We start from the raw sequence: 25,844 nt of genomic DNA on the forward strand, positions 1-25,844 counted from the left end.
ATGAGTTTTTATCCCCAACAAAATCTTCTCGAATTTTCCTTTTTTTTCCGCATAAAATTTTTCAGCCTTTTTTTTTTTTTTTTTTTTTTGGGTGCGTATTTGCAGGGAGTTTGCCAAGCGCATCCGCCGCCCCTTCTCGGTGCGCTACAACGCGTACACGCAGAGCGTGGACGTGCTGAAGGACAGCGGCAGCATCCGAACGCTCGTGCAAGATCTGCGCCACGAGCTGGACGTGGTGGACGACGCTCTCAACAGGCTCACCAGGCACAGCAGCGCCTCCGTCTGATCCTGCCCTGCTACATGCTACGCTACATGCTAACTGTGATGACACCAACCGTATACACAACTCAACTTCATTTAATTCAAACAATCACGAAAAAAATGCAATATGCTGAAAGTATAAAACTAGTCACTAATATTTGTCACGATTTTCGTGCCTATTTCTGGCTTTGACTCGCTGATGCTATGCTAACATTTTGCAATGTGATGATGCAATTTCTAGTTCTGTTCTCAGAGTGTAATTGTTGTCATGATTCAACATAAAATGAATCTAAAATAAAAACAATAAAAAATTGTTTGTCGGACAACGATGCGCTCTAATGGATTGAGCCGGATCAGTTCCTATAGAATGGGATGATTGCACATCCACCACAGTAGGTGGCAGTGGCGCTTTCATTGCCAGAGAGTGCGCAAGGTGTCCATACTTTTCTCCCAGGAGTCCAAAATGTTTCTCTGGTTAAAAGTAAGATTATTTTTCAAATAATATTATCGACACTCAGAGCTATCATTGTCTTTTAACTCAAAAGGCCTCCTGCTCACCTTTTTGATGTGGGCGGCTCAATCCAGAGAAATTCCTTCCCGCTCTCCTGAGTGGCGGTGGAGATCAGCGGCGCCTGGTACCGACCTGAACACTCCCCAACTGAACACTCACAGCACAGGTCAACGGCGAAGCAATACGCGCACCTTTACCACACCTGAAAGTGGACATTGGAAGTAAAATAGACTTTTAAATGTGTTTATCCAAACAGTTGTATGTCACAATTGGGCTAATTTACATAATTTATATTGAAAAATGCACAATTTAGGCCTAGATTTTAAAAAAAAAGACCAAATCAATGTATTTTTATAAATACAAAACACTGATCTGCGCCTGTACGCAAAAGAAAAAGCCAAGTAACCAGTTTTGGCGATGCATTCTGGGAGTTGTAGTATCAGTTCGACTCGATGAAATTAAGAAGCCCTTAAAACCGGTCGTGACTCGTAATACATGTTGTATATGCTGTCAGTGTGTCATTTGTGATACACAAAAGGAATAAGCAGCATTAAAAACCGGCGAACGTGCGAGAGCAAACCATCGCTTTGTCATGGGAGCAAGATGCATCCTGGGAATTGTAGTATCTGCTCTGTGCGCTACAGTTTGACATTTTGTCATTTTGGATAGACTTCAGCTTCTCCACGACCCTAAATGAAAATATTAGTGGCGTAGAATGAGGACGAATGTACCGAAACACTGTACAACAATAATATTTGCCTATATTCGTGGAGAGAAGAACATAATCGCTTAATTGTTGCGAGTGCAATGCACTATGGGAGTTGTAGTATCAGCTGCGTGTTCGCCACTTTAGCTAATTTCGCTTTTACTAAATATAGTACATTAAAACAGTCTCTTTTTTTGATGGACTATATGCTAACAATATGTATTTAAATAAGGCAGAACGTCACTATATTTGTCTGTATTAGTGGCGCTGAAAGCGACAAGACGAGTCGGCAGTAGTTACGGTGCATTCTGGGAATCGTAGTGTCAGCATTGTGTGCTTGTTTTTGGGCAGTTTGGGGTGTAAATACGCCACATCACAACAGTAATAATAAACATATAAATATATCTATATGACCATTATATCATGAATGCCATATAGAACTAACCAAAGCATTAATTTTAGCTGCATTAGAGGGATTATCGGCTGTGGTGCAACCTGGGAATTGTAGTATCATCTGTGTGGGCTCTTAAATACATCTACAAAACAGTCGTTAAACATATCTACGTGACCCCCAGATGACACGATAAGCAACATAGAATACCAAAGAATGCGTTCAACGAGCTACGAAGCTAAAATGGCCGGAAACGCCATCACTCAACTCACGAGCGGTTTGATTAGGAGAGGCGTACCCGGAAATGGCCTGGCGTGGCCGGCCTTGGATTGGCGGAAGGCTCGCGGTAGGAGGAGCCGGTGGTGGGGCGGAACACCCGTGCAGTCGGTTGTGTTGCTTGCGGTGGGTGTTGTCTTCTTCTTCTTCTTCTTCTTCGACTGTCGAGCCATTCGCCTCGCCGCCGTCCCGTTAGTTCAAGCTGTCTGGAAAAAAAAAAAATCTCCGTCACCATGGGCGTCGAAGGCTGCACCAAATGTATCAAGTACCTACTCTTCTTCCTCAACTTCATCTTCTGGGTGAGCTATTAACCAACCGTGTTGTTTTTTAGTGGACTCGTTGTGCTCATTGTGCCCCACTACCTCATTTTTCTTCTTCTTCGGGTTGGCGGGCTCGCCTCTTTCGGTTCGGGGGTCCGACAAAGCCCCCCCACAAAAAAAAAGAAGAAAAAAAAACACGCGAGCCTCCGGCCAAGAAGACATAGAATGTTATGGGGGTATCACGAGATTTTGATTTACCGCTATGCTAATTCATAATCGCTAAATCGGACGTCAAATTCCGCGTGGAGATTCACGACGACGCCATTTGGGGGGGCTTGCTGATCTTCAAATGTCGTAATTTTAATGATCCATTTAACATTCTTCACGAAAACCCGTCGATGATTTGTTATCATGCGCATGTGTGTTGGTGTTCTTGTTTTTGTTTTTCATCTCTTCTAGTGTGGCACAAAGCCTTTTGACAACCCACTTTTGATTTTAGCACAAGTAGCTATTTATAGGATTACTGTAGTGTGTTTATCCTTCAAATGTGACACATACCTTTACATTACAACAAAATGCTACTTATGTGTGCGTGCGTATGAATTTATGGTTTCCATCTGCATCAATTGTGAGCGTGCGTTTCAGTGTGAGGCGTCGTGTTGTGATTTTTGTGTGTTCGACAAGCGCGAGATAATTTTTCCCGTGACGTCACATACCTCTGGCCACGCCCTTGCAACATGGTGGGCCACCATGTTGTATGGCAACGTCTTTTTGTTTGCTGCCGCTGAAAGTTTTGCCAATTTCTGTGTGGAGGGGATAAAATGTCGATTCACTTTTTTTCACTGTTTTGAAGCAGGGCAATTATGAATATGTTGTGTTTGTGTATTCTTACTCTAGTGTGCATTCAGGCCTCCTACTGTGGGTTCCTCCAGTAAGAAGTTTGTTAGTTTTACTGTTGTGTGTGAAAAATTGAGCGTGTAGAAAAAGTCCTGTTTTAGTCATCGCTTCACTGGGATTTTGTGGGTCTTCCCACTTGAGTCATCACTGTGATTCCTTCTTTCCACATTCTCTTACTGTGTGTTCCTTTGTGTGAGTGTGTTTTTTCTCGTGTGTGTCATTGAATGAGCGCGTATGAACGTTTATGTGAGCAATTGTGTGCGTTTTGGTTGCCTTTGCACTCGACGACATGGATGCCAGCGTCGTCTTTCATCTAGAAGTGTAAAGTTTCACGTGAGACATAAAAGAGAAACATTAACTCCCCCCCCCCCCCAAAAAAAAGCCACAAGAACCCCTGAGTCAGTTCATTGAACACTTACATATTACAATCTACACAGTCTATTAACACTGGCAGCCATTTTGACTGAAGCAACCCCTTCACCTCCCAGCTGTTTTCCTGGATTTTGACTTGATTTTTGCAAGGCCCACAGAATATTGTGTTCTATTGCTATAAAAACATGGAAGCTACCCAAAGAAAGATTAAAATCTCTTCTTTCATCAGAAAAACTATATTTCCATCTGTTTCCGTTATGCAGAAATTGGCATTAGAAATTTAGAACATAGGCAAGTTTCATCATCATTCACAAATTTGTTGAAAACGGTGAGGAAAAGTTTGTTGGTTGATCTCTTATACTCTGCTGTCACCTGCTGGCCGTTTTTGTAATTATGCTCTAGCATAAAAAAAAATTAATAATAATAAATAAAAATAAACCGTATAAATACGTCTTTGGGACACTTAAAACATTTAAAATAGAACATGTTTTTGGGAGCAAATGAGTTCCCATGTCACAAATTCACAATACATAAAGAAAAGAGATCAAGTCCTCCTCGCCAGTAGTTGGCGCTATACTGTGGCGGTTTGAAACATTGATGAATCTAGGACTGGGTTAAAAAAAAAAAAAGTCAACTAAATCAGATAAGTCAACTTTAAAAATAGCTTGACTAAAATTTTCTGCCGCAACTCTCCGCTGGAACCATTTTTACGTTTTATACGCAGACTTTTTTTTTTTTTTTTTTTTCAGTATTTAATGTCAACTGTGATCTGATCTTTATTCCTTCTGTTAGTGCACCATCTAGTGGCCAAACGGTGGTTATTATTTGTCTGTTTAAAAATAAAAATACGCACTGACAGTGCAAATCTGCTGAACATTCATTATGGGGTTTTGCATTAAAAATTGATTTTCATCTTATATTTTTTAAACTATTTCAAAATAAAGAAACAAAACAAGCAACCGTCGAACAGCAAGTATGCGTGGGTGTACTGTAATTAATCAACAACGGTTGCCCTAAAGAAGTCAGTGAGTCATAACTGCACTTTTCATGCATTTTGTGTGCACGCGCTCGCTATCTCGTGCAGATGGCGAGTTGTGAGTAGCTTCCAACCTTTTCCTGACACCGAGGGCAAATAATAAGCCCGCTTGCAGGCACGTATTTCTACGAGGCGAGCCAGTGTAGCAAATATAAATAGCATTTGTTGATTGTTTATAGCGCTCCGATTAAAGCGACAGACGGTGATGCGGTCCTTCCCGTAATCGTGCCTCGCATTCGGGGCATTAAGCGCTTCCAGTCAAAAAAAAAAAAAAAAAAAATGCTTCTGTTAGGCACTTATCTCCTCAATGCTCTTTACTGTTATTGCTCCGTTTTGTACGCCCGAGTGGGGAAACGCGAGGCTCCTCCATTTGTTTGCATTTTTGGAAGTCATTTTGCCCCAGTATGCAATTATGGCGACTCTCGGTCAAGGAACTTCAACACTTGGACGAGCTACAAGTTTGAAGTCACATGCCCCAGTTACGAGTCGGCGCTCATCGTAAAACGATAACCCGGCAAGTTTAATAAGAATTTCAGCACTGTTACTGATTGACCTCACAGCTGTTTTTCAAAGCAATTTTTTTCCCATGTTGCCTTGCAGCCATTTGACAGCATTTTCTCCTGAAAACACAAACAATGTTTGTTGCGGACAAAAGAAAATGGTTGACTCTCTACTTTTGTCACAAGTGATTCCTTGCTTTTTAGTCATTAGCGGTAAAACATGGGTGTTTGTTTTTTTGTTTGTTTGTTTTCTTTTTTCAAATGGAGGACCTAAACTGCCAAAATCAAAATTAAAAATAAATAAATGAATAAATAAAAGTAAAAATAAAGACAGATACAAAATATAGAATTCAAAAATTAAATACAAAAAAATAATATAAAGGGAAATAAAAACAAAATATATACTATACTAATAAATACAAAAATTAAAAACAAGATTCACAAAAGGAAAAATAAATGTGCAAATAAATAAATAAGGTGGAAAATCTATCATCTCATCTACGAATGAGCTGGCCTTTAAAAAAAAAAAAAAAAACATTTGGCCCTTCCGCAACAAAGATTCCGAGGCGTATTTTTCCATAAAATGTTGTTCAACCTTGTAAAACATGGCTAGTACATGTTTGAAAAGTGGGCAAGAGCAAAGTGTTATTTTGTAAGGCTTGGTGGTCTCTTAACTTGATGGACGCTCCCCCCCGTTCCCCCCACCTACTCACCCTCCAATCCCTTCTGGTTTCTTAACAAGCTAGCCCACTTTCGAGCTTTTAGCGTTATTAGCCGCGACCGAACCTCCTGTTTCCATAAATCACCGCCGAGCGCCACACTCGTGGGAGGGAAGCCTCTCCGCAGGGTGGGTGGGTGGGGGGGGTCTTATAAGAACAGTGCGGGCCGCACCCCCACTCCTCCACCAACATGCCCCACATTCTGTTACCCCCCTTTCTCCTGAAATAGACCCCAGCTTGATCATGTCTGAAGCAGAGCCGCGCTTCTGATTGGTCAACGTGATTTTGTGGTTGGGGCTTGCCGAGCTCTCGCGTCTTGAGCGCCGTTTTCCCGTCTTGCGACGGCACGTTAGGCGTCATGTGAGACCCCCCCCCCAACTCCACTGCGCTGTGGAATGTGCCAGCAACAGATGGCGGACCAATCAGCATGTGTTCCTTCTTCGTCTTTGCGCTACTTTGGCGTACAAATGAGCCGCATGGGTGTTTGGAAGGAAAGAATAAAAAAAAAAAAAAATAGAATAGAAGAGGCCTTTATTAGTCCGGCAGTGGGGAAATCCCGCTTTTACAGCAGCAGCAGCATGCATGCATAAAAAAAATCCAAATTCCACAAACGTTCAACGCAAACAGAGTATATTGCTAGGGATAGACCGATTATCGGTGCCGATATTAGCAAATATCGGCCCTTGAATGCTCTGAACCAATGGCAGGACAGCTTTTTCATGTTGAGGAAAAAAAACAAAAAACTTAAGTATTGTTATGGTATCGGTATCGGTCGATACTAAAAAGCTGGGTATCGGAATCTGTATCGGTGGCCAAAAAACGGTATCGGAGCAACACTACTGAGTGATTAGTGTGAAGAGCTTCCAGTTTGATCCATTATTATTCTTATTCTTATTCTTATTATTATTATTTCCGTTTTGCAGCAATTAGCATTAGGAAATAGGAAAAGTTTCATCATTGTGTCAGTTTTATTTATTTATTTATTTATTTATTTATTTATTAGATTTTTTTTTGCTTTTCAGAATATTTAGTTTTTCCTTATTTTATTTATTTTTTTGCTTTTCTTTATTTAATTGTATAGATTTTTTTAATGGCATAAAATTATTCCAAAAACAGGAAAAATAATTAAAACAGGAAAAAAAAAATCTGAAAACCAGACAAATATACTCAATAAAACAAAACAAAAAATATTTGGAAAAAAACAGAACGATGCACGAGCAGAGGCAGAAATGATTTGGCACTCAAATGGACCTTGAAAAAAAAAAGGCAAATTAAATTACAACTAGCAGTAGATTATATTTCAACATTGTTGCGTCTTTACTTGTGTATTTAATACTCCCACTCAATTTTGTGTTTTTGTTTTCAGCCCAAAAAAAAAAAAAAAGTTTCATTTTAATCATCAAAATGGGGGGAGGGGGAAACTAGTCCATCCACATTGTGACTTTTTCTTTTTCTATCATCTCATCTACGAATGAGCTGGCCTTTAAAAAAAATACAAAAACATTTGCTTCTTGCGCAACAAAGACCCAGAGGCGTATTTTTTTCTGGAAAATGTTATTCAACCTCCGAAATTGTTTCCACTTTTTGTGGCTTTCTGCTCTATAAATACATTTGTGAAGTTTTACGAGGCAGCAAGCGTGTTTACATGCGAAGCTTCTCGCAGTCCTCCGACTCGTCTCGCTGGGAACTCCCGCGACCGCTTTGGTGACTAGCGTGTGTGCGTGTCGAGTTTGTTGCCAGGCAGCCGCCTTCCTTCTCTCCGGAATGGCGCTCGCTCCGCAAAGCGGCGAGGGAGTCGGGCCGGGGCGGAGACGTTGCGTCGTCACGGCGACAACCGGCAACAACATCGGCGGCGTCACTCGTGAGGTCCCGATTGGCCTCGTACACGATTGAGCCGTCGTTTTCGCGAGGGGATGCGTCCATCGTGACCTGCCTGATCAATTTTTGATCCGTCAACAACACGCTTGGAACTCAAATCGCGCATTCCTCAAATCCTCGGCCGATATGAGCTCTTTTAAAGTCAGCATTTTTTTTTGCTCCATAAAAATCTGCCAAATTTTTGCAAAAATATGTAAATACCAAAGGACTAGCAAAATTGTCAAATGTCATGCTTGTAATTAGGGATGTAACGATATCCAAACATCATATTTAATTATCACGATATTGTGGGGAGGTTGGCGATACCAAAAAAAAAGTCACAATATTGTGAAAAAATGAGCTCATACGAAAACAAATAAAATATTGTGCTTTTGTACAATACAGCAATGAAAAATATTATTAAAAAAAATATGTAAATATACATATTGAGGCACTTGCTAACACAAGCACACATATTGAGTTCCTCCACATATTGACTCGCTTCACGAGCATTTTACTTTGTCCTTCATCTGTCGATTAGCGTTGATTTTAAACATTGAAGGGCCAAAACATGCCTTGTGAAAATGAAACTGCACTTAAAAAAAACTAACCACCAGAGGGTGCTACAACTGCACACATGGAAACCAACCTGACTTTTTTTTTTTCTTTTTTTTTTTTTTAACAGATGCGCTGATTTTAATAATAGGCTGCGTCATGAAATATAATTTGTTGTTCTTTAACTTTGAAATGGGTCAATTTGACCCGAGCTATGTTTAATGTTGCAAAAGCATTCCAATAAACATTTGCCTGAAAAGATGTCAAAGTGAACCATTCTCAATTTAAGGTTGACTACCTGTGATTAAAAAATAACAAGCATGACTGAAATTGGACTAAAACTAAGACTAAATTTAAAAATGGCAGACAAATTAACTCAAATATACTGTAATTGTGTGTCAAGCTGTTTTTCATCAGCTATATGTAATCTGCTTACCAAAAAAAAAAAAAAAAAATGGGTTAAACGATTGTCCTAACTAAAACGAGACTAAAACGCTGACAGTTTTTGTTGACTAAAACTAGACCAATAAAATGATGTTTTCTTGGACAAAAAAATGCTACTTATAGCCGACTAAAAGTTGACTAAATAAAGTGGGGATGAGGTTGACTATCATACAAACTAAAAGGCATGATTGAAACTGAGACTAAATTTGAAAATGGCGGCTGAAATGAACAGTACTGAGCTATTAGCGCCTATTGGAAACTGTCACATGACACCACTTTGAGGAAGTCGAAAGATGACTCACAAGTCGGCAACATGATGCAAAGCGTGCTTGCTTCAAGCTCTTTCTCACTCCCACATGAAATTTGAGGCACAAAACGAGAAACATTTGCTGGCATCCGTGCGCTAGCTTAATGCTGACGTCTGATGGGAAATGCCGTAGGTGAATGAAACGGGCATGTGACGATGACTGATTCTGATTCTGATGATGCTGATGATGCTGACGTGAGGCTCTGTTGCGTTTCAGCTGGCGGGCTGCGTGATCCTGGGCGTGGCCCTGTGGCTGCGACACGACCCGCAGACCAGCAGCCTGCTGGAGATCAACTTTGACGGCCAGCAGGCGCCCAGCACCTTCTACATCAGTACGTGATCGCCCGCTTGCTTCCTCTTTCGCTCTTTTGGAGCAACTCGCCGACATCCGCCACACACCATTCGTTCTGCGTCGCTAGTGGAAAAGTAAACACGCACACACACACGGGAGGGGAACGTTTTTTTTTTTTCAAAATGGACGAAAAAGGGAAACTGGATAAAATGTGAATGTCAAGTTTGTTTGCAAATAATTTAACCAAGTATGTCATCAAATAAATATACAGGGGAAAAATCTTTTTTTTTAATCTTTTGTTTTATTTTTCATTTACAGTAAATGAGGTGAATGGATATCATATAAATGAATCAATTTATTTTAACTAAACAATTTTAGGAAAACAAAACATGCAAGATAGATTTTAGTTTTGTTTAATAGTGGAAATAATTCTCCCGTATTTTCAATGGTATGTAATATCGTAGATATTTAATCAAATCAACAGTAGCTGTGAATATAGCTAAAATAGTTCATTTTTTTCTAAGTTTATTTTATATCCAATAACCAAATAACAATTGATAAATATATTCGAACAAACCAATTTAAGGGGGAAAACAACTAATGCAACAAATATTGTATTTTAGTTTATTAAAAAAAGATATTGTTAATATATTTTTTTTACTTAATTCATTAGTATTTAATTAATAATACGTAATATATTTGATCAAATAAACAGTAGATGTGATTTAGCTAAAATTGTTCATTTTTGCTAAGTTTATTTTATTTCTAATGACCAACTAACAATTGATCAATATATTTTAACAAACCAATTTAAGGGGGGAAATAACTGATATAAAAAATTATATATTTATAGATATATTTTTTAAATAATTCAATTCATTAGTATTTACTTAACAAAGCTTGACTTTATGCCCTTGTTTTCTTAGGTTTTAAATTATTATTATTATTAATTATTATTATAATTGTTATTTTTAATTCAATTTCACTATTACAACTCTTTTCAAAGTTGATACAAACCATGGTGGACAATTGGGCGTTAAAAAAAAAAAAAAAAAATCATTTTAAATAACCAGTTTTAGAGGGAAATTTCATTTCTATTGATTTTGATTTCACACTAGGGCTGCACAATATATTGAAAAAGTATCAATATTGCGATATTGGCCTATGCAATGTGCATATCGCAATGACTGAATTTGACCAGTCAGACTGTCGGGTTGACCTGTTTGACATTTGACAAAAAAGGAGAGAAGACACTCAGTTCAAAGGTCGCGAGGAGAGGAACCGACTGATACAATTCACGACTGCACTCTTTGGGGAAAAATAAAAAATCCCCTCTTCACCCTCTCTTTTTATTTGGTTTCCACGGCCCTAGTTCCAATCCGAATAATGCAAATGCAAAACGTAGTTGAACACCGTTTACGTAACCAAAATGTGCGCTGCCAACATTACTGAGAGGTGATTTCAATTCATTAAGAATACATTGAGTTTGATGATTTTGCCACATGAAAAAAACTGTAATTTATTCTAAATAATACAAATGTCATTTCTTTCGGTACATGTTAAATATGGCAATAATATCGTTAGCAGCAACTATATCTCATGTTTTCCAATATCACGCTGCCCCGTTTCACGCATGTTTACTTCCGTTGGGTTGCATCCTGTGCAACGTCAGCGCAAAACCGACGCCGTCAAGTCAGGCAGCCGACTTTTCGAGCACCTTTTAGCTGCTTTGGAGTCGCCGTCAAAAGTTGTCATGAAGTATTCATGGAGCCGATAAGTGGACGGAATGAATCTCCCGCGGTCTCGTTGATGATGAAGACAAACGTTATCGACAAGTTGATAATGTAAGGTGAGCGTTTGCAACTTTAAAAGGTATCGAGACCATCAATCATGCATGCGCAAATCGCTCGCCTGCTTCCGGTGGCTACACACAGGAAGTCACGATTCCGTTTTGACCACCGCTGCAATCGATAGACAAGTCGTCGGTGCACAAAGTCCCTGATGTTCGTTCGCGGGGATTTTCAGGCTCTTCGTCTTCTTCTTCTGTTTATTTATTTATTTATTTATTATTATTTTTAAAGCATATGTTTATTGATCAACGTTTAGGGTTAGGAAAATATTGGAGTTTAAAAACAAATATCTTCGTCAATAGACGAGGACTCTTAAATAAAAATAGCTCCCTATTCTTTGTTCCAGTTTTTGTTTTTTTGTTTTTTATTTCAACATATCAGAAGTTTTCAAATTTTGCATTTTTAGTTTGTTTTAAACAAAGAGTTCCCAGGGTCCAAAACATCTATTAAAATTTAAATAATTAACTGCCTGATTTTTTTTTTTTTTTTTTTTTAAATGGATTTATTGTCGGCCGTACTATTCTTCAAATGCTGAATATCGTCCCCGATAATTGGTCTATCTCGGGCTGTACAATTAATCAAAATTCAATTACAATTTCAATTATTACACACCACAATTACAAAATCAGCATTATCATAAAAAAAGATTAGTTGTATAAATTGATACATTTGCACCTTTTTTTTATTTTTATTTTAAAATAACTAATTTCATAAATTTTGTTTCATCCAAAAAGGAACTTGTGTAATTATCGGGTTTCAAAGAATTTTATTTGTCTTCATCATTTTTATGTTTAAACATGTTCTTGTTTTGTGCCAAAAAATAAATGATTGTCCTAATTTCAGTTATGACCAAAATAATCGTGATTATTTTCTTTATAATCGAGCAGCCTTTAGGTCGATCCTTAACGTTGAGAGACATTAAAAATGTCCGTACAATTTAATGTTGAACTTTTTGCGTTCGGGCTTGGTCACCAACTCGTACGCATTTTTTCACTGCTCTCCTTGTCGTGACATCGTTTTTGTCGCATGACTTTGGTTGCCCGTCGAGCGCCGGCCCGAAAAGTCCCCCTCAACTGCTTGCTTTCCAAAAACGAGTCTGTTGATGTCATTTGCAGTCTTGTAAGACGGTGCGAAATGTTTGTCGTGCGCTGCCTCGTGAGCGCCACCGACGCGCTCGCTCACATGAGCGCGTCCAATTGATTGGCCCGAGGGAAACGCCTTCCAACTCAAAATCAAAGTGGAAAGATTCCCCCCTCCTCCCCGCTTTTTTTTTGTTTCTGTTTTTGCGTCTTGTGATGAAGGAAACGCCTCGGCGATGACGTCGTCCCCCTGTTGGAGAAAGTCGAGGAGAGGAGAAAAAGGTCTCGTTGGTGTCGGAAAAAATTCCTCACTGGCCGCGCCCCTCCTCTTCCTCGTCTTCATCCCTCCTTCTCCTCCTTGTATGTGAAAGGTTTCCCTCCTTCCTTCTTTCCATTGTGGCCCCTCCTTCTCCTTTCTCCCCATCTGCTGGTGGTTAGCACGCGAGTCACGCTGTCTCGCGTCTCCTTTTTTTTTTTTTTTTTTTTTCCTTCCCTCCCCCAAACAAACGTTGACCCAAACACCTCCTCCTCCTTCTCCTCCTCCTTCTCCTCCTCCTCATCCCTCGGCAGCTGCCTGGAAATAATCACGATGGAAGCGTCTCGCATCTGCGCCGCCTCCTCGTCCTCGTCGCCATGTTAGCGGTCCCAGGTGATAGACGGGTCTCGTTTTTTTGCCCGAACTTTCGGATGAGTCACACGTTCCTCGACGTGTCATTTCCTGTGCACATCCAACCAACACCAAGCCGCCACTCGGGAAAGTGTTTTGGTCGTGGCATCAGAGCACTTTGGCGGTTAGTGGGGATGTGGAAAGAAAGAAAAAAAAAAAAAGATTATGCGTCGTAAACGTTGAGGCTGCAGGCCAGATTTGAAAAACTGCCGTCGTATATAATTTGAGATCGTCCGCAGGGGTTTTAAAAGTATTGAGGGGCCCATTCCGATGGCGGTTACGTAATTGACATTTGGTTTATCGCACGCCTCGAACTGTCGTGCGACGTTATCGTCATAAACTGAAGAGGAAATTTGCAAGGTGAAAGCTGTTGAAAGAAATCAAAATTAGTCTTGTTTGGAACTTACCAATTTGTTATTAATCTTGTGCTTTGCAGCCAGTTGGTAAAAATAAAACACAATCCACCATTTTTCCCCCTGCAAATTTAACTGATTGAATTTTTCCCCTTCAATGAAAAGGAAAAATTAAAAGACTCAACGTTAAATAAAATCAAATAAATTAATTTATTAAAAATCCAAATACAGATTTGATAATACATTTTAATTAAAGGGATATTTGACTCATTGAGGCATTTTCAGCAGTAAAAAGTCAATATTTTGTCGATTATTGTGTTAACTTGTGTTATTTTCCATGTACAAATAATACCTTTCAAAGTTATTATCATTATTATTATTATTATTATTATTATTATTTTTATTCAATCATAGCTCAGTTTACTGAGCAAACCCAGAAAACAGGTGAGCCATGATTGGCTGTTACCGACTTCCTCAGCACAGATGATGTCATCATCAGTCGACAGCAAGTAAAAAATTTACTTTTTAAAGGTATTAATTGTACATGAAAAATAATGACGTTACCAAATTCATTCTGGACAAAAATATTCACTTTTCACTGCTGAAAATTGGTCAATGAGTCAAATGTCCCTTTTAATAAACTAAAAATAAATTAAATAAAAATAATTAAATCACCCTGCGACCCTTATTGATACACCCCGGCCAAAACAAACGGAAAAAAATGTATTCATGTTTTTTCATTTTTTTTACCTGCAGAAATATTTTGCTTTTAATTCTGATTGTTTGATCCTCATGAGCGTCTCTCGTCTGCACATATCCGAGTTTATATCGCATTTGTAGCGGAATTTTGAGATAGATAACACGAAGCTAATAACATCCCACGAACACCTGCTGAGTTTCTTTTATGTTGTTCCTGATAAAAGGAGAAACTCGAGCGCTCTTGTCATTTAGTTTCTGCATTATCGGATTTACGGAAACATGGCGGACTCACCGGAAACACTCAAATAAGTCAAATAAGTAACCCGAAATCTAACTATGACATAATTTGTATTCAAAGCTATCCGACACTTTCACATGACAAAATTAGACCCTGAAGTCTTGAAAAGTGTTCCAAGACAACCTGTTGGAATTGAATGGCGTCCACCTCGTGGAAGCATCTGAAACCCGAGACACGAGCGCTCCACCGGGAACGCCGCCGGCCTTCCAGATGGAGCCGACATTCCCTCGCTGAATGCCACCAAATCCCTTCACGTAACCTCATCTGCCGGATTCCAATTGCGCCACATTTGAATTCCCTTTTGACTCTTGAGTTTGTCAAGTGACTCAAATATCAGCCAAACTTTGAACCAACACAGCTGACTTCCTGTTAACTTACTCACTGGCAGCCATTTTGACTGAAGCAACCCCCTTTGCTCCCGGCTGTTTTACTGGATTTGGACTGATTTTGTATGCCCCACGGAATTATTGCTCTAAAAACATGGAACCTACCAAAAGAAAGATTATAGTCTCTTCTTTCATCATGGAAAAAAAAAAAGTATATTTCTCTCGGTTTCTGTTTTGCAGCAAAAAAAACAAAAGAACGTATAATTATGTCTTTGGGAGCATGGTAATATTTAAAATAGAACGTATTTATACGTTTTTGGGAGCAAATGAGTTCAATTTCAAGCACGGGTCCTTGAGACTTTTTCATCCGTCCTCTTACGATAGACATGACCACCCGATTTGGTGGCGACCGGTCTAAATGGAGTTCTGTGGTCAAATTTTCAAAGCCCGGGCACTCAAAAATGATCATCCAAGTTTGCTCCGCCTACATTTGATGGCAAAAAAAAATAAATTGTCTTTCTCGTGTACCTAATTTGCATTTGAGGTTCTTTCGGGACTTTCGATGTTCAAGTACGAGTCTGAAAATTTCGCTTCAACCTCCACCAGGAAGTCCTCAGATGACACCAACCAACGTTCCCTCGCGGGTTGCGACCAATCCTATCATCTGATCTGCTGTTGCACGATTGTCAGGAATTTGACATGATCTGCCAAAATGTGGCGGTTACGTTCAGTTGAGGTTTTTTTGTTTTTTTCTTGTGAGGAACAAATGTACTGTCGAGGCTTTCAGTCTCTCTGACAAACGACGACGAACGTTTTCCGACAAGGCCACACCCCGAAAAAACCCACCGCCGCTTCCAGCAATGGCTGCCAAGTGGCGAGACGCGTCTCCCGGGAACGCGCTCAGGAGGACGTTAGGCGGCCATTTGCATGCGCCGGAGCGGCGAGCCGTTTCCGCCGCCGCTCCGGCGCAAAGACACACCGGCAATTAGCAAAACCAAAACACAAAATCTGCGGGGACAAAAACCAACGACACAAGCGGAAGCGGAGCGGAAGGTGGCAAAAGCACTTTAGAAACAGATAAACATTTTCTTGTTTTGACCAATAAATTAATTAGTATCCAGTGTTCCCTCTTTTTCCGCTGGGATTAAGTTCCAAAAAATACCCGCAATAAATGAAATCCGCAAAGTACTTAGCTTTATATTTTACATTTATTAGAAATAATTTAAGGCTGTAAAACCCTTCACCACACAGTTTACACATGTTTCTCATCCAGGCCTTTTCAATGTTCAAACCTTCATAAATGTTATGAAATACTTTCAAAAATGCATGCAAAATTGCACACACACAAAAAAAAAATTCCGCGATTCGGTGAGGCCACAAAAAGTAAACCGCGTTATAGAGCGGGAACATTGTAATCGTGATTTCAGTTCTAACCAAAATAAATGCCATGTTAAGTAAACTTTATTTACTTGTAAACTCACTTAAAAAGTTTGTTTTGTTTTTCTTATTCTTTACTGCATGAGCAATTTCTGTTCAAGTAAAGTACAGATACAAAAAAACATATTTAAGAACAATAACAATGTGACATGCTAGAATCTTCCATCATCTTCTTCCGCTAACTAAGGAAGGAATGTCAACTTTGTGTGGAGCATTTCTGCAAAAAAAAAAAAAAAAATGTGGAGAGTGGCAAAAAAAAAAAAAAAAACCAGATCCCAGGAATGATGACTGAGGCTCAAATGATGAACTTTGAACATCTGTTTTTCAAATGGAGGAAAAGGCGACGAGGCCTTTTCATTGTGTCTTATCACAATAGGCGGCTAATTGTGGCTAGCTCAAACACATCTGGAGACGAGATTAAGTGTCGGTCGGGTCGCCACCTGTGGCGTGGAGAGGAAGAACGCCACAATAGATTGGAACCCGAACACTCGCCCCCCCCACATACAACATTTTCCTGCTTAGAGCAACTTGACAAATGTTTTTGTTGACAGAATGTTTCAAAATGTCACCGTTATTTTTGCTACGTTACGGTGGAAGGAAATATTCCACCGGTTCAGCCTCCAAACAAAGAAAAATCTTCGGCGATTGAAGACAGTATTTTGTTTTGATTGTGGACATTTTTGTGTACGAATGAATATCCTTGGCTGGTAACGTATTTCACACGCTGGCTAGCAAAAGTTAGCAGAATTAGCTATGCTACATTTTAAGACTGCTCGAACGCTGCAAGTATTCCACAGGTTCATCCTCCAATTATTTTGTGATTTATTTTTTGTCTACAAGCTTGGCAACATGTTTGATACATTTTTGGCACAGTCGAAATGAGCAAAATTAGCTTCTGCGACATTCAAAACCGTTCGTATTTTGGAAATATTGTACGCAGTCACCCTCAAACCATTCCTGGTAAAACAAAGAACATGACCCGACAAGTTGAGATGAGCTAGTCAATTGTTTTGTTGGTGAATATATTTGTGTAAAATTGTACGATGGTGACACGTTTCCTACAAGCGCCATCTTTATATTTTTGTCTATGACTAGACTGAAAACGCATTATATCCCCAAAATATTGTAATTGTCAAACAAAAACATCTTCTGACAATCAAGACGAGGATGTTTGTTTTTGTTTCGGACAATCCTAGGCTGGTGAGCGACGCCATCTTTAGCCTAGCGCGAGTTAACGCAACAAGCTACGCTACGTTCAAGAGCGCTCGGTTTGTCGAAAGTTAGCCACTCGCGCTCGTCCGTTCGAAACTGAGCGGCCTCGTTCTCCTCACGGGCAGGTTGAGCAGCTGCTGCGGCACGACTGGATGCAGACTTTTGAGCAGCGGGCGGCAGATTAAATAAATCAAGACGGACAGGAAAGGACGCTTAAGGAAAATGGAATTATGGCGAGATGTGAAAGATGGCGGCGGGGCTTTTGGCCAAGGTATTGATTTTTGAAATGAGCATTAGTGTGAGTGGCTCTGTGGACAAGAGTGGTGGTGGGGGGGGATGCTGGGCCGCAATTGAATTACGGCTGACAAGCACGGCTAATGATGATGAAGATGAGGATGAGGATGGCCGGGCTCTGCCTCCAAACCGCCATGACATCATCGTTGTTTTCACAGATACGAGCTGAATTCAGGAGAAAGGGGGGCGGGGCACTCCCTTTTTTCGAGGCAAATCCTTCAAATGGTCATCAATCGTTGAGGCTGCGTAGTTTGTCAAAAGGCCAAGATGGCCGCTTCTATACAAAATGGCCGACTTTCTCTTCAATTTTTGTGGCTGGGTCCTTGACAGACTTTTGAAGGTGTTATGCCGTTTACTGGGCGATATGAACGCTATATTCAGTACTTGACAAAGTGCAATTTCTGCAGAAATTGCATGGGAATCTTGAAAGCTGAATGCTAATAAAACGTTTCCCAAGCGAGATTTGCTGAGCAGTATCAGAGAGCTGATAATGCTGGTCACTTGTATGTCTGGAAGTGGGCGTGGAAAGTGGGACTTGGAAAAAGTTCAATGTCAGTCCCATTGAAAATGAATGGGGGGAAAAGTTTTTAGATATTTAACGTTAAATTGTGCGAGTATTGCAAGTTATGTGGAATCAGATGATATATACGAGAATTTTTGAAGCAAGTTGGAATTTGACCAGTGTAAATCAGATGTATTATGTGGGAGTTTTTGCACATCAAAAAAGCATTATTAAAATGTGCCTGACATAATAATAAATAATCCGAATAACGTGCGCGAATGCTTTTCAGCATTCCCAAAATGAGGTATGAATTTTGCCAAAGGTAGAGATTTTGACTCTCCCGTTATACCGCGGAAACACATGTTGATATCATCCCACAGCACAGGTTGATGACGTCATTATATGGCGCGTGTTGACGTTATCATAGGTGGCATCAAGCACCGAGTGCTAACTTTTAATTATACTTTGAGATATGCACACTAAATGTTATCCAAAGTAAATGTATTCTTTCAATGTTTTTTTTAATCCATTTAGCTTCTATAAAGTACTTACGTAAACCAGTAAGCAAATTATTGCACGCATTATTTACACGCTAACAGTTGCTATGCTAATATATGGCTAATAAAGGATGAGACGCCGAGTATGGAAAGTGCAAAGGAAGATTGATACAGACTTAGAAATGACGCTATCATCAAACACTAGCATGCTAACAATTGCTATGCTAATATATCGCAACCTGTAAAGACTTTAATGCCATTTTGTAGGGTCATTTTTGAAATCAGAATTGCTCCAATGCTAACAGTATGCTAATAATGATGTTATGAGTCTTATGTACAAAAGATGACTTGTGGAATTTTGAGGGAAAGAGAGAGTGTGAGTGTGTGTGTTGAAAAGAGAGAAAATGACTTCCTGTGAGCATAACTGAGATATGACTCACGCTTGCTAACTAAACGGCACTGCGCCCTCTGCTGGCCATTAGGGACCATTACATGCATCACTGGGAATGCCTTTCAAGTTTTTATTAATATTTTTTACATTTATACATTGACAGAATTGAAGCTGAAAGTTGAACAATACATCACACATGAAATATAATGATAATCTTGAGGTAGTGTAATGTGTGAATTTTTTATTTTTTTTCCCAGGCGTGCACATCCTGATCGCGGTGGGCGCGGTGATGATGGTGGTGGGTTTCCTGGGATGCTACGGCGCCATCCAGGAGTCGCAGTGCCTGCTGGGAACGGTCGGTCGCCGCAATCTGGGAACTGGAAGCCATTTTGGCGTCGGTCTTAACGTGTTTTCACGTTGTCTTCTTTGTTGTGCTCCCGTTCAAAGTTCTTTGCCTGCCTCGTCATCCTGTTTGCCTGTGAAGTGGCCGCCGGAATCTGGGGCTTCATGCACAAAGACACCGTAAGGCCGCACGCGCACGCATATTGACATGTTTGATGCAAGCTGACACGAGAAGATAAAGAAAGATGGATGCAAATGGGGCGAACCGCGTAAAATTTAGTTTGCATTAAGGTGTTCCCTCGTTTATCACGGGTGTTACGTTCCAAAATACCCGCGATAAGGAAATTTAGCATTAAAATAAAATAAAAAATAAATTCCCATTAATACCATTATTATTATATTGGTATGATTTTTAATTATGAATGCTTTTTCATTCATCATATTTAATTTTTTTCCCCATTAAAAAATTGTTGTTTTTTTTTTTTTACTGTAATTATTATACAGCACAGTATATATCTTTTCATTTATTGTTTTTTTGTTTTGGTATCATTTTTAATTTATTATGAATGCCTTTTCATGCATCATTTTGTACATTTTTCCATTAAAAGTGTTAGTTTTTTTTTATGTACTTAATATTTAATATTTTTGCTCTTTTTCTACTCTTGTCATGCGAGTGACTTTCTTTTTTTTGCGCTGGCACGCATCGTCAGGTTTCCAAGGAGATGATCAACTTCTACGACTCCATCTACGACAAAGCCATGACCGAGAGCGTCACCGCCGACACGGAGAAGAAGAAGGCGGCCGCCTCCGTGCTCAAAGTCTTCCACGAGACGGTACCGTCGCCGCATCGCAAATCCTCGTTTTCACTTCCTGTTTAGGTCACAGGACACAACCTCCTTTTTTTTTTTTGTCTCTTCCAAATCCAACGACAAACTGACGTTGCTCTTCTATAAAAGTGGAACTCATCACGTTAAGACATATGGAGGACCAAAACTGCCAAGTCATTTATTTGTTTTTCATTTTGACAGTTTTGGGCCGAACTGCCAAGTCGAAATGTTATTGAAATGAGGGGGCGGGCCTCATTTGAATAACATTTCGACTTGGCACTACTGCCCAAAACTGCCAAAATTTAAAATAAATAAATGACTGAATAAATGACTAAAAGTGAAAATAAAAACTGATATAAAAAAAATTGAATTCAAAAATTAAACACAAATGTATGTATTTTGCTCTTTTTATTTCAATTTATATTTAGGTTTTGGGATATAATTGTCGAATTATGTTTTTTTTAATATCCATTTTTATTTTCACTTTTAATCATTCATTTATTTATTTAGTCATTTAGTTATTTTGAATTTTGACAGTTTTGGTCCTCCATAATGTGCTTTTTCCCCCGTTGCAACATTTATCACATTAACATGAAATTAAATCCATTTGTCACGTTATAATAACGTGATACTGAACCTTTTTTTTTTCCCTGCTGCCCATTTTGGGGTCTTGTCCACCAGGGGTCAGTATAACACATACAGTGCTACACCCATATTTGATACGACACAAAGAAGACAACTCAGCTGCAAGAATATTTTTCACAGAGGATTTAATAAAAAAAAAAAAAAAAACACTATGTTGATGCTACTTTTGTTAGCCTGTCTATGACTTTTTCCCATTTATCTTATCTAGAAGCTAACAAACTTTGATACAGCATTTAAGTGCCTTGATTAAATACACATACAAGGTGCAATGTTTTCATTTCATGTTGGTAAGCAGACCAATTGTGAAATGTCCATTTTTCTTTTTGTTTGTTTTTGTTTTTTAGCTGAGCTGCTGCGGCAAGGGTCAAGGCACGTCCATTCTGACGCAGTTCACCGACATGCTCGGCGTCACCGACCTCTGTCCCAGTTCTGGAACCTCCTTTGTAAGTTCACAATCCGCTGCGGTGCAAATAATAATAAGCCGACTCATAATCATAATCATAATAATTAATCAACAAAATGGAATCATTCATTCATAAATTGATACATTCATTAGTATCATTTTTTGTCAGTGATTTAGTGTCTTAAAAAAAAATCACTTCCCACTTGTAAAAAAACATGACTGCCCCCCCACCCCCACAGTTGATTTGCAATTTTTTTGTGATTTTGAATGCAATATGATTATATATGTGCAGTACTTTTTTTTTTTTTTTTATCACATGTAACTTATTTATCTATTTATGTATTATCAAATAATTTCATTATATTTTTTCCATGTTTAATTTCTATTGTTTTTAAATGTTCTTGTGTATTTATTTGAATTGTCTAGGGTTTTTTTCATCTTTTTAATTGCTACTTATTTTACATTTTTGTATTTGCATTTTTATAACAATTTCACTTTTGTATGACTTTTTAAGAAATAATAACTAAGTTTAATAAATGTATATATTTTCCTCATATTATTATTTGAACTTTTATATTTGTATATGTTTTTTATACATTTTATACATCATATTTTTTTTTTGCGTGTGTTTTATAAGTTCTTTTTTTTCTAATTGGATATTTTTTATATTCTATGTCATGTATTTATTTTAGTTTTAAATCCCTCATATTTTATTTTTATGGATATTGATATTTTTCTTTGCCTATGATTTTTTTTATTCAACTTTATGTAATTTTAATGCCATGCCTTTGCACACTTTTTCCATTTTAACATTAATAATTTTACAATGCACTATTTTTCTCCCCCGAGTGTTTTCCATTTTTAGTATTTTTTTTAAAATACATTTGCATGTAACTTTTTTTCATTAATAATTAGATTTTTCCCATTTTCTTTTTATTTTAAATAAGTAATATATGTGTCAAATAATTGGTATATATTTACTGTATGTTTTGCAGAATTTTTTTTTGTAATGATTATCTTTTTTTTTTTTTTTTTTTTTAATGTGCGGCAGAGCTGCCACAACCGCATCACCGAGCTGTTTTCCGACAAGATTTACCTGATCGGCATCGCCGCCCTGGTGGTCGCCGTCATCATGGTGAGTGCGCCGTCACCGTGACGACCAGGTGGGATGTTGCAATGCTTTTTTTTTTTTTTTGTTTTTCCAGATCTTCGAGATGATCTTCAGCATGGTCCTGTGCTGCGGAATCCGCAACAGTCCCGTCTATTAGAAGCTCCTCCCCCTTCCCCTCCGGCGCCGTTCCCTATTTAGCTTGCTGGATTCCCGCACGACGGCGTTTCGGTGGTGGCGACCGTCTTTTATTCCCCATGCTGGAGCCCACCCGACCCGACCCGACCCGACCCCACCCACGTGTAGATACACAACAGTATATCCTCTTTTTTTTTTTTTTTTTTTTTTTTTTTTGAAGAAAAACCCGTGTGCCCTCCTCCGACATTTTGAGGTCGTTTTTCAACGTTTTCATTTTGGCCAATCATTTTGTCGGAAATTCTCTTTGTTCGTAAATGTTTTAAACGGTTTACTCGTTTATGCCTTTGAAACTTTTGTGCTTCCTCTGGACGCTGAAAATGTACACGCATTGTTTGGTTTTAGTTTTCTTCATTTTAGAAGGTTTTCACGAAAAATGCCAATTTGGGACCAATAATTGAAGTTTTTTTATTTTATTTTTTTTAATGATAAGAAACAGGCGTGACGATGTGCTGTTGTTTTGTTGTTTTTTTCTTTTGTGAAAACAAGACTGACTCGGTCAGGGCTGGACCACAATTTAGAGGGACTCGTCTGTTAATCCAGTTGGAATATAGATCGCAAACTGAAAAATTGTCATAAAGTCATAAACTGCAGTGGCAGGGAGCCAGTCCTGGCGGGGCCCAAGTCACAATGCCAGGGCCAATTTATTTTTTAATTTTTTTTTTTAAATCAATCATCTACAAAATTAAGAAACATGGCATGAGGAAAGCTGAGCGGATCTCAAATGCAAAGTGCTGCAACACTGCCATCTACTGGCATCTGTTCGTCATTGCAGTGGTTTACAAACCTGTATTTGTAAAATGTTGACCTATGATAATTTGCGCGTACATTTTTTTGCTTTTGCCACATTTGAGGAGGGCACATGGGTTGATAACATGTTGAAGGTTTTTTTGTTTTTTTTTTCGTTTTTTTTTGTTTCCACTGTTTGATGTATAAACTGTGTGTAAATATCTATAAATATATATTAACAGTGCTTTTTGAGCGCATGGATATATATCCCGCACTGCCAGACGTTGGCGCCGTCTCCGTCGCGTTCATTCGCTTCCTGTCCCACGTTTTTGGGGAAAGCTGGAACCAAAAAGTCCGGATGCTGACCCGCCGCTCATTCGCATGCTCGCGTACGTTCAAGAAAAAAGAAAAAGAAAAAAAGATTTAGTGGATTGGTCAATGCGTCAGGCACGGGTGTCCAAATTTGTATTTTTTTTGCAAATATGAAGGATTCCCCAAAAAGATTTTTTTTTTTAAAATGGCAACGTTGGATGTAACTCAATTGTTTTTCTTTATACTATCCCCGCGTCCATTTTCTTGACCGCATACTCCTCACAAGGGTCGCGGGGGGTGCTGGAGCCTATCTCAGCTGGCTTTGGGCAGTAGACGGGGGAAACCCTGGACTGGTCGCCAGCCAATCGCAGGACACACGGAGACAAACAACCATCTTCTTTAAAGTAGCCTATATAATATTGTCAACTTCGAAATTGTTTACTTTGTCAACGAAAATGCCAAACTTTATGTTCAAAGAACAAGTCTGAAAATATTTTTTTTGATCATCCTACGAGATGTAAGCCGAGTTTAGCTTCGCCGACGTTAGCATGATGTTGAAATTGCAAAAATATTTGAGCTGAAAATTTTGTATTGAAAAATTGTGAAATACTTGTTGTGTCCGCGACGTATTTTTAAGATGCACATTGCACGTCTATAAAGGTTAAAAAAAAAAAAAAAAAACACTCACTTAGCCTAGCATCACAACATTAGCATGTTAGCCAAAAAGTCGTAATTCATATTTTTTATGATGCTTCACATGCATTTACGAGGGATTTCTGACATTGATAAAATAAAAATAATTTTTGAGATTTTCTTTTGACGGAAAACTGCTTGAATTAAAAAAAAAAATGGTTAAAAGTTTTGAGATTTTTGCATTAATTAACAACAACAACAAAATCATTATTGTTGGGTTTTTTTTTCCATTACATATTTTTAAAATATGTCCTGGAAAATAAATCGTATTCACAAAAGATTAAAAAAATTAATAAATAATAATAATAATAAAGGATGAAATAAATAAATGATGAATAAATAATTATTAGCGTTCATAATACAAGATGTGGCACATATCTCACTGGCGTTAGTATGTTTAACAAGCAAAAATGATGAAATATTTGAGACTTGAAAAAAAAAAAATGGAAACACTACAAAAGATTGACGTCGGTTATGCGCTGATTTTTGGCTCTTGGCACTTTTTTTTTTTTTTCTTAAACATAACACAATACAGAAGCAGGTTTTGTTTGGGAAAAAAAGTGGCAAAATGTTTTACACAAAAAAAAACATGAAGAAATTCAAGATAAAATGTTCTGATTTAAAAAAAAATCAAATATTGCTGAATGCTGTAAGATTCTATTTGCTGTCATTAAGGTCAATGCTGTTGATTTTTTAACCGCTTATCTAGCTAGCAAAACGTTTCCATGTGCGATGACGGATGACAGTGACAAAAGAGTTGAACGCAGGTGATTGTTTGTTTTTGTTTTTTATATATCAACTTTTCAACTAACTGCTTTGCTATGTGAGCATGTTTATACTAAAAACCGTTTGGATGCCCCTGCCTGATCTCCAACTTTCCATTCGACTCGTGTTGTGAAATGAAGGAAATTGTTTTTGTTTTTGTTTTTTAGCTCGTGCGCAAGCGCCATCATCGCTAATAGTCACTAACGAGTCCATCCTCCTTAACGAGCCGTCAACCAATCGGAGGCCTCGTTCCTCCTCTCGTCGTCGTATTTACACTCAAAATGTAACTTACTAATAATTAGCAGAGGCCTCGTTTGTCGTTTGGTACGTCCCCCATAGGGGCGGGGCCGTGGGCGGGGCCAAGATCGCGCACTTCCAAGTTGCCGCTCTCCGATATGGCGGCCACGAGCCCCACAGGCCCCGCCCACTGCTAGCCTTGCGCCTCTTCTTGTTGACTTGTTTGCCCGAATATAAAAGGGATTAAATGTATTTTACAAAGAAAGTTTGTGTCTTTGTCTACTTTATTTTCTGGGAAAATGTTCGAATGTTCGCTTATTTGATGCAAAATGGCCGCCACACACTTCCGTCATCCACTAACATTCTTTCTACTACAGTTATAACTTAAATGTTTGTTTTTTTTCGTTCATGTGTTTTCTTTCTTGTCAATCTTACGTCTGCTACTATTAGCTGTTTGTATTAAAAATTTAGATGGATGTGGTCCATTTTTGTTGAGCCAGTCATTTGTTTGGTACAATTTTTCATGCAAAAAAACAAAAACGAAGTTGTGGGATTTGTCAAAATATTCAGAGTATTTGTGGATTCATTAAAAGGGACCA

The 25,844-nt window shown here is 38.6% G+C and overlaps 2 protein-coding genes and 1 long non-coding RNA gene across 4 annotated transcripts in view; 2 read left to right on the forward strand and 1 right to left on the reverse strand.

The window, feature by feature from the left end:
* LOC144018147 (tryptophan 5-hydroxylase 1-like) overlaps positions 1 to 576 on the forward strand; it is a 21,391-nt gene extending 20,815 nt beyond the window's left edge. For both annotated transcript variants that reach the window (XM_077520342.1, XM_077520341.1), the window contains exon 12: positions 106 to 576. In XM_077520342.1, coding sequence (XP_077376468.1) covers positions 106 to 286 — 181 coding nt within the window. In that variant the 3' untranslated portion in view covers positions 287 to 576. The remainder of the gene's footprint in view (positions 1 to 105) is intronic.
* Positions 81 to 2,345, reverse strand: LOC144018183 (uncharacterized). Its single transcript, XR_013283358.1, has 3 exons — positions 2,168 to 2,345; positions 820 to 974; positions 81 to 732 (listed from the first exon to the last, which is right to left on the reverse strand). It is a non-coding gene; the product is annotated as an uncharacterized LOC144018183 (long non-coding RNA).
* Positions 2,241 to 25,510, forward strand: LOC144018178 (CD81 antigen-like). The gene is made up of 8 exons (XM_077520385.1): positions 2,241 to 2,444; positions 9,310 to 9,424; positions 19,247 to 19,344; positions 19,437 to 19,511; positions 20,042 to 20,164; positions 21,148 to 21,246; positions 22,258 to 22,341; positions 22,412 to 25,510. The coding sequence occupies exons 1-8, from the start codon at positions 2,379 to 2,381 to the stop codon at positions 22,472 to 22,474; spliced, it is 723 nt and encodes a 240-aa protein (XP_077376511.1). The 5' UTR covers positions 2,241 to 2,378; the 3' UTR covers positions 22,475 to 25,510.
* The last annotated feature ends 334 nt before the right edge of the window (positions 25,511 to 25,844 follow it).

The sequence above is a fragment of the Festucalex cinctus genome, chromosome 4, assembly GCF_051991245.1.
Source record: "Festucalex cinctus isolate MCC-2025b chromosome 4, RoL_Fcin_1.0, whole genome shotgun sequence".
Taxonomy (NCBI): Eukaryota; Metazoa; Chordata; class Actinopteri; order Syngnathiformes; family Syngnathidae; genus Festucalex; species Festucalex cinctus.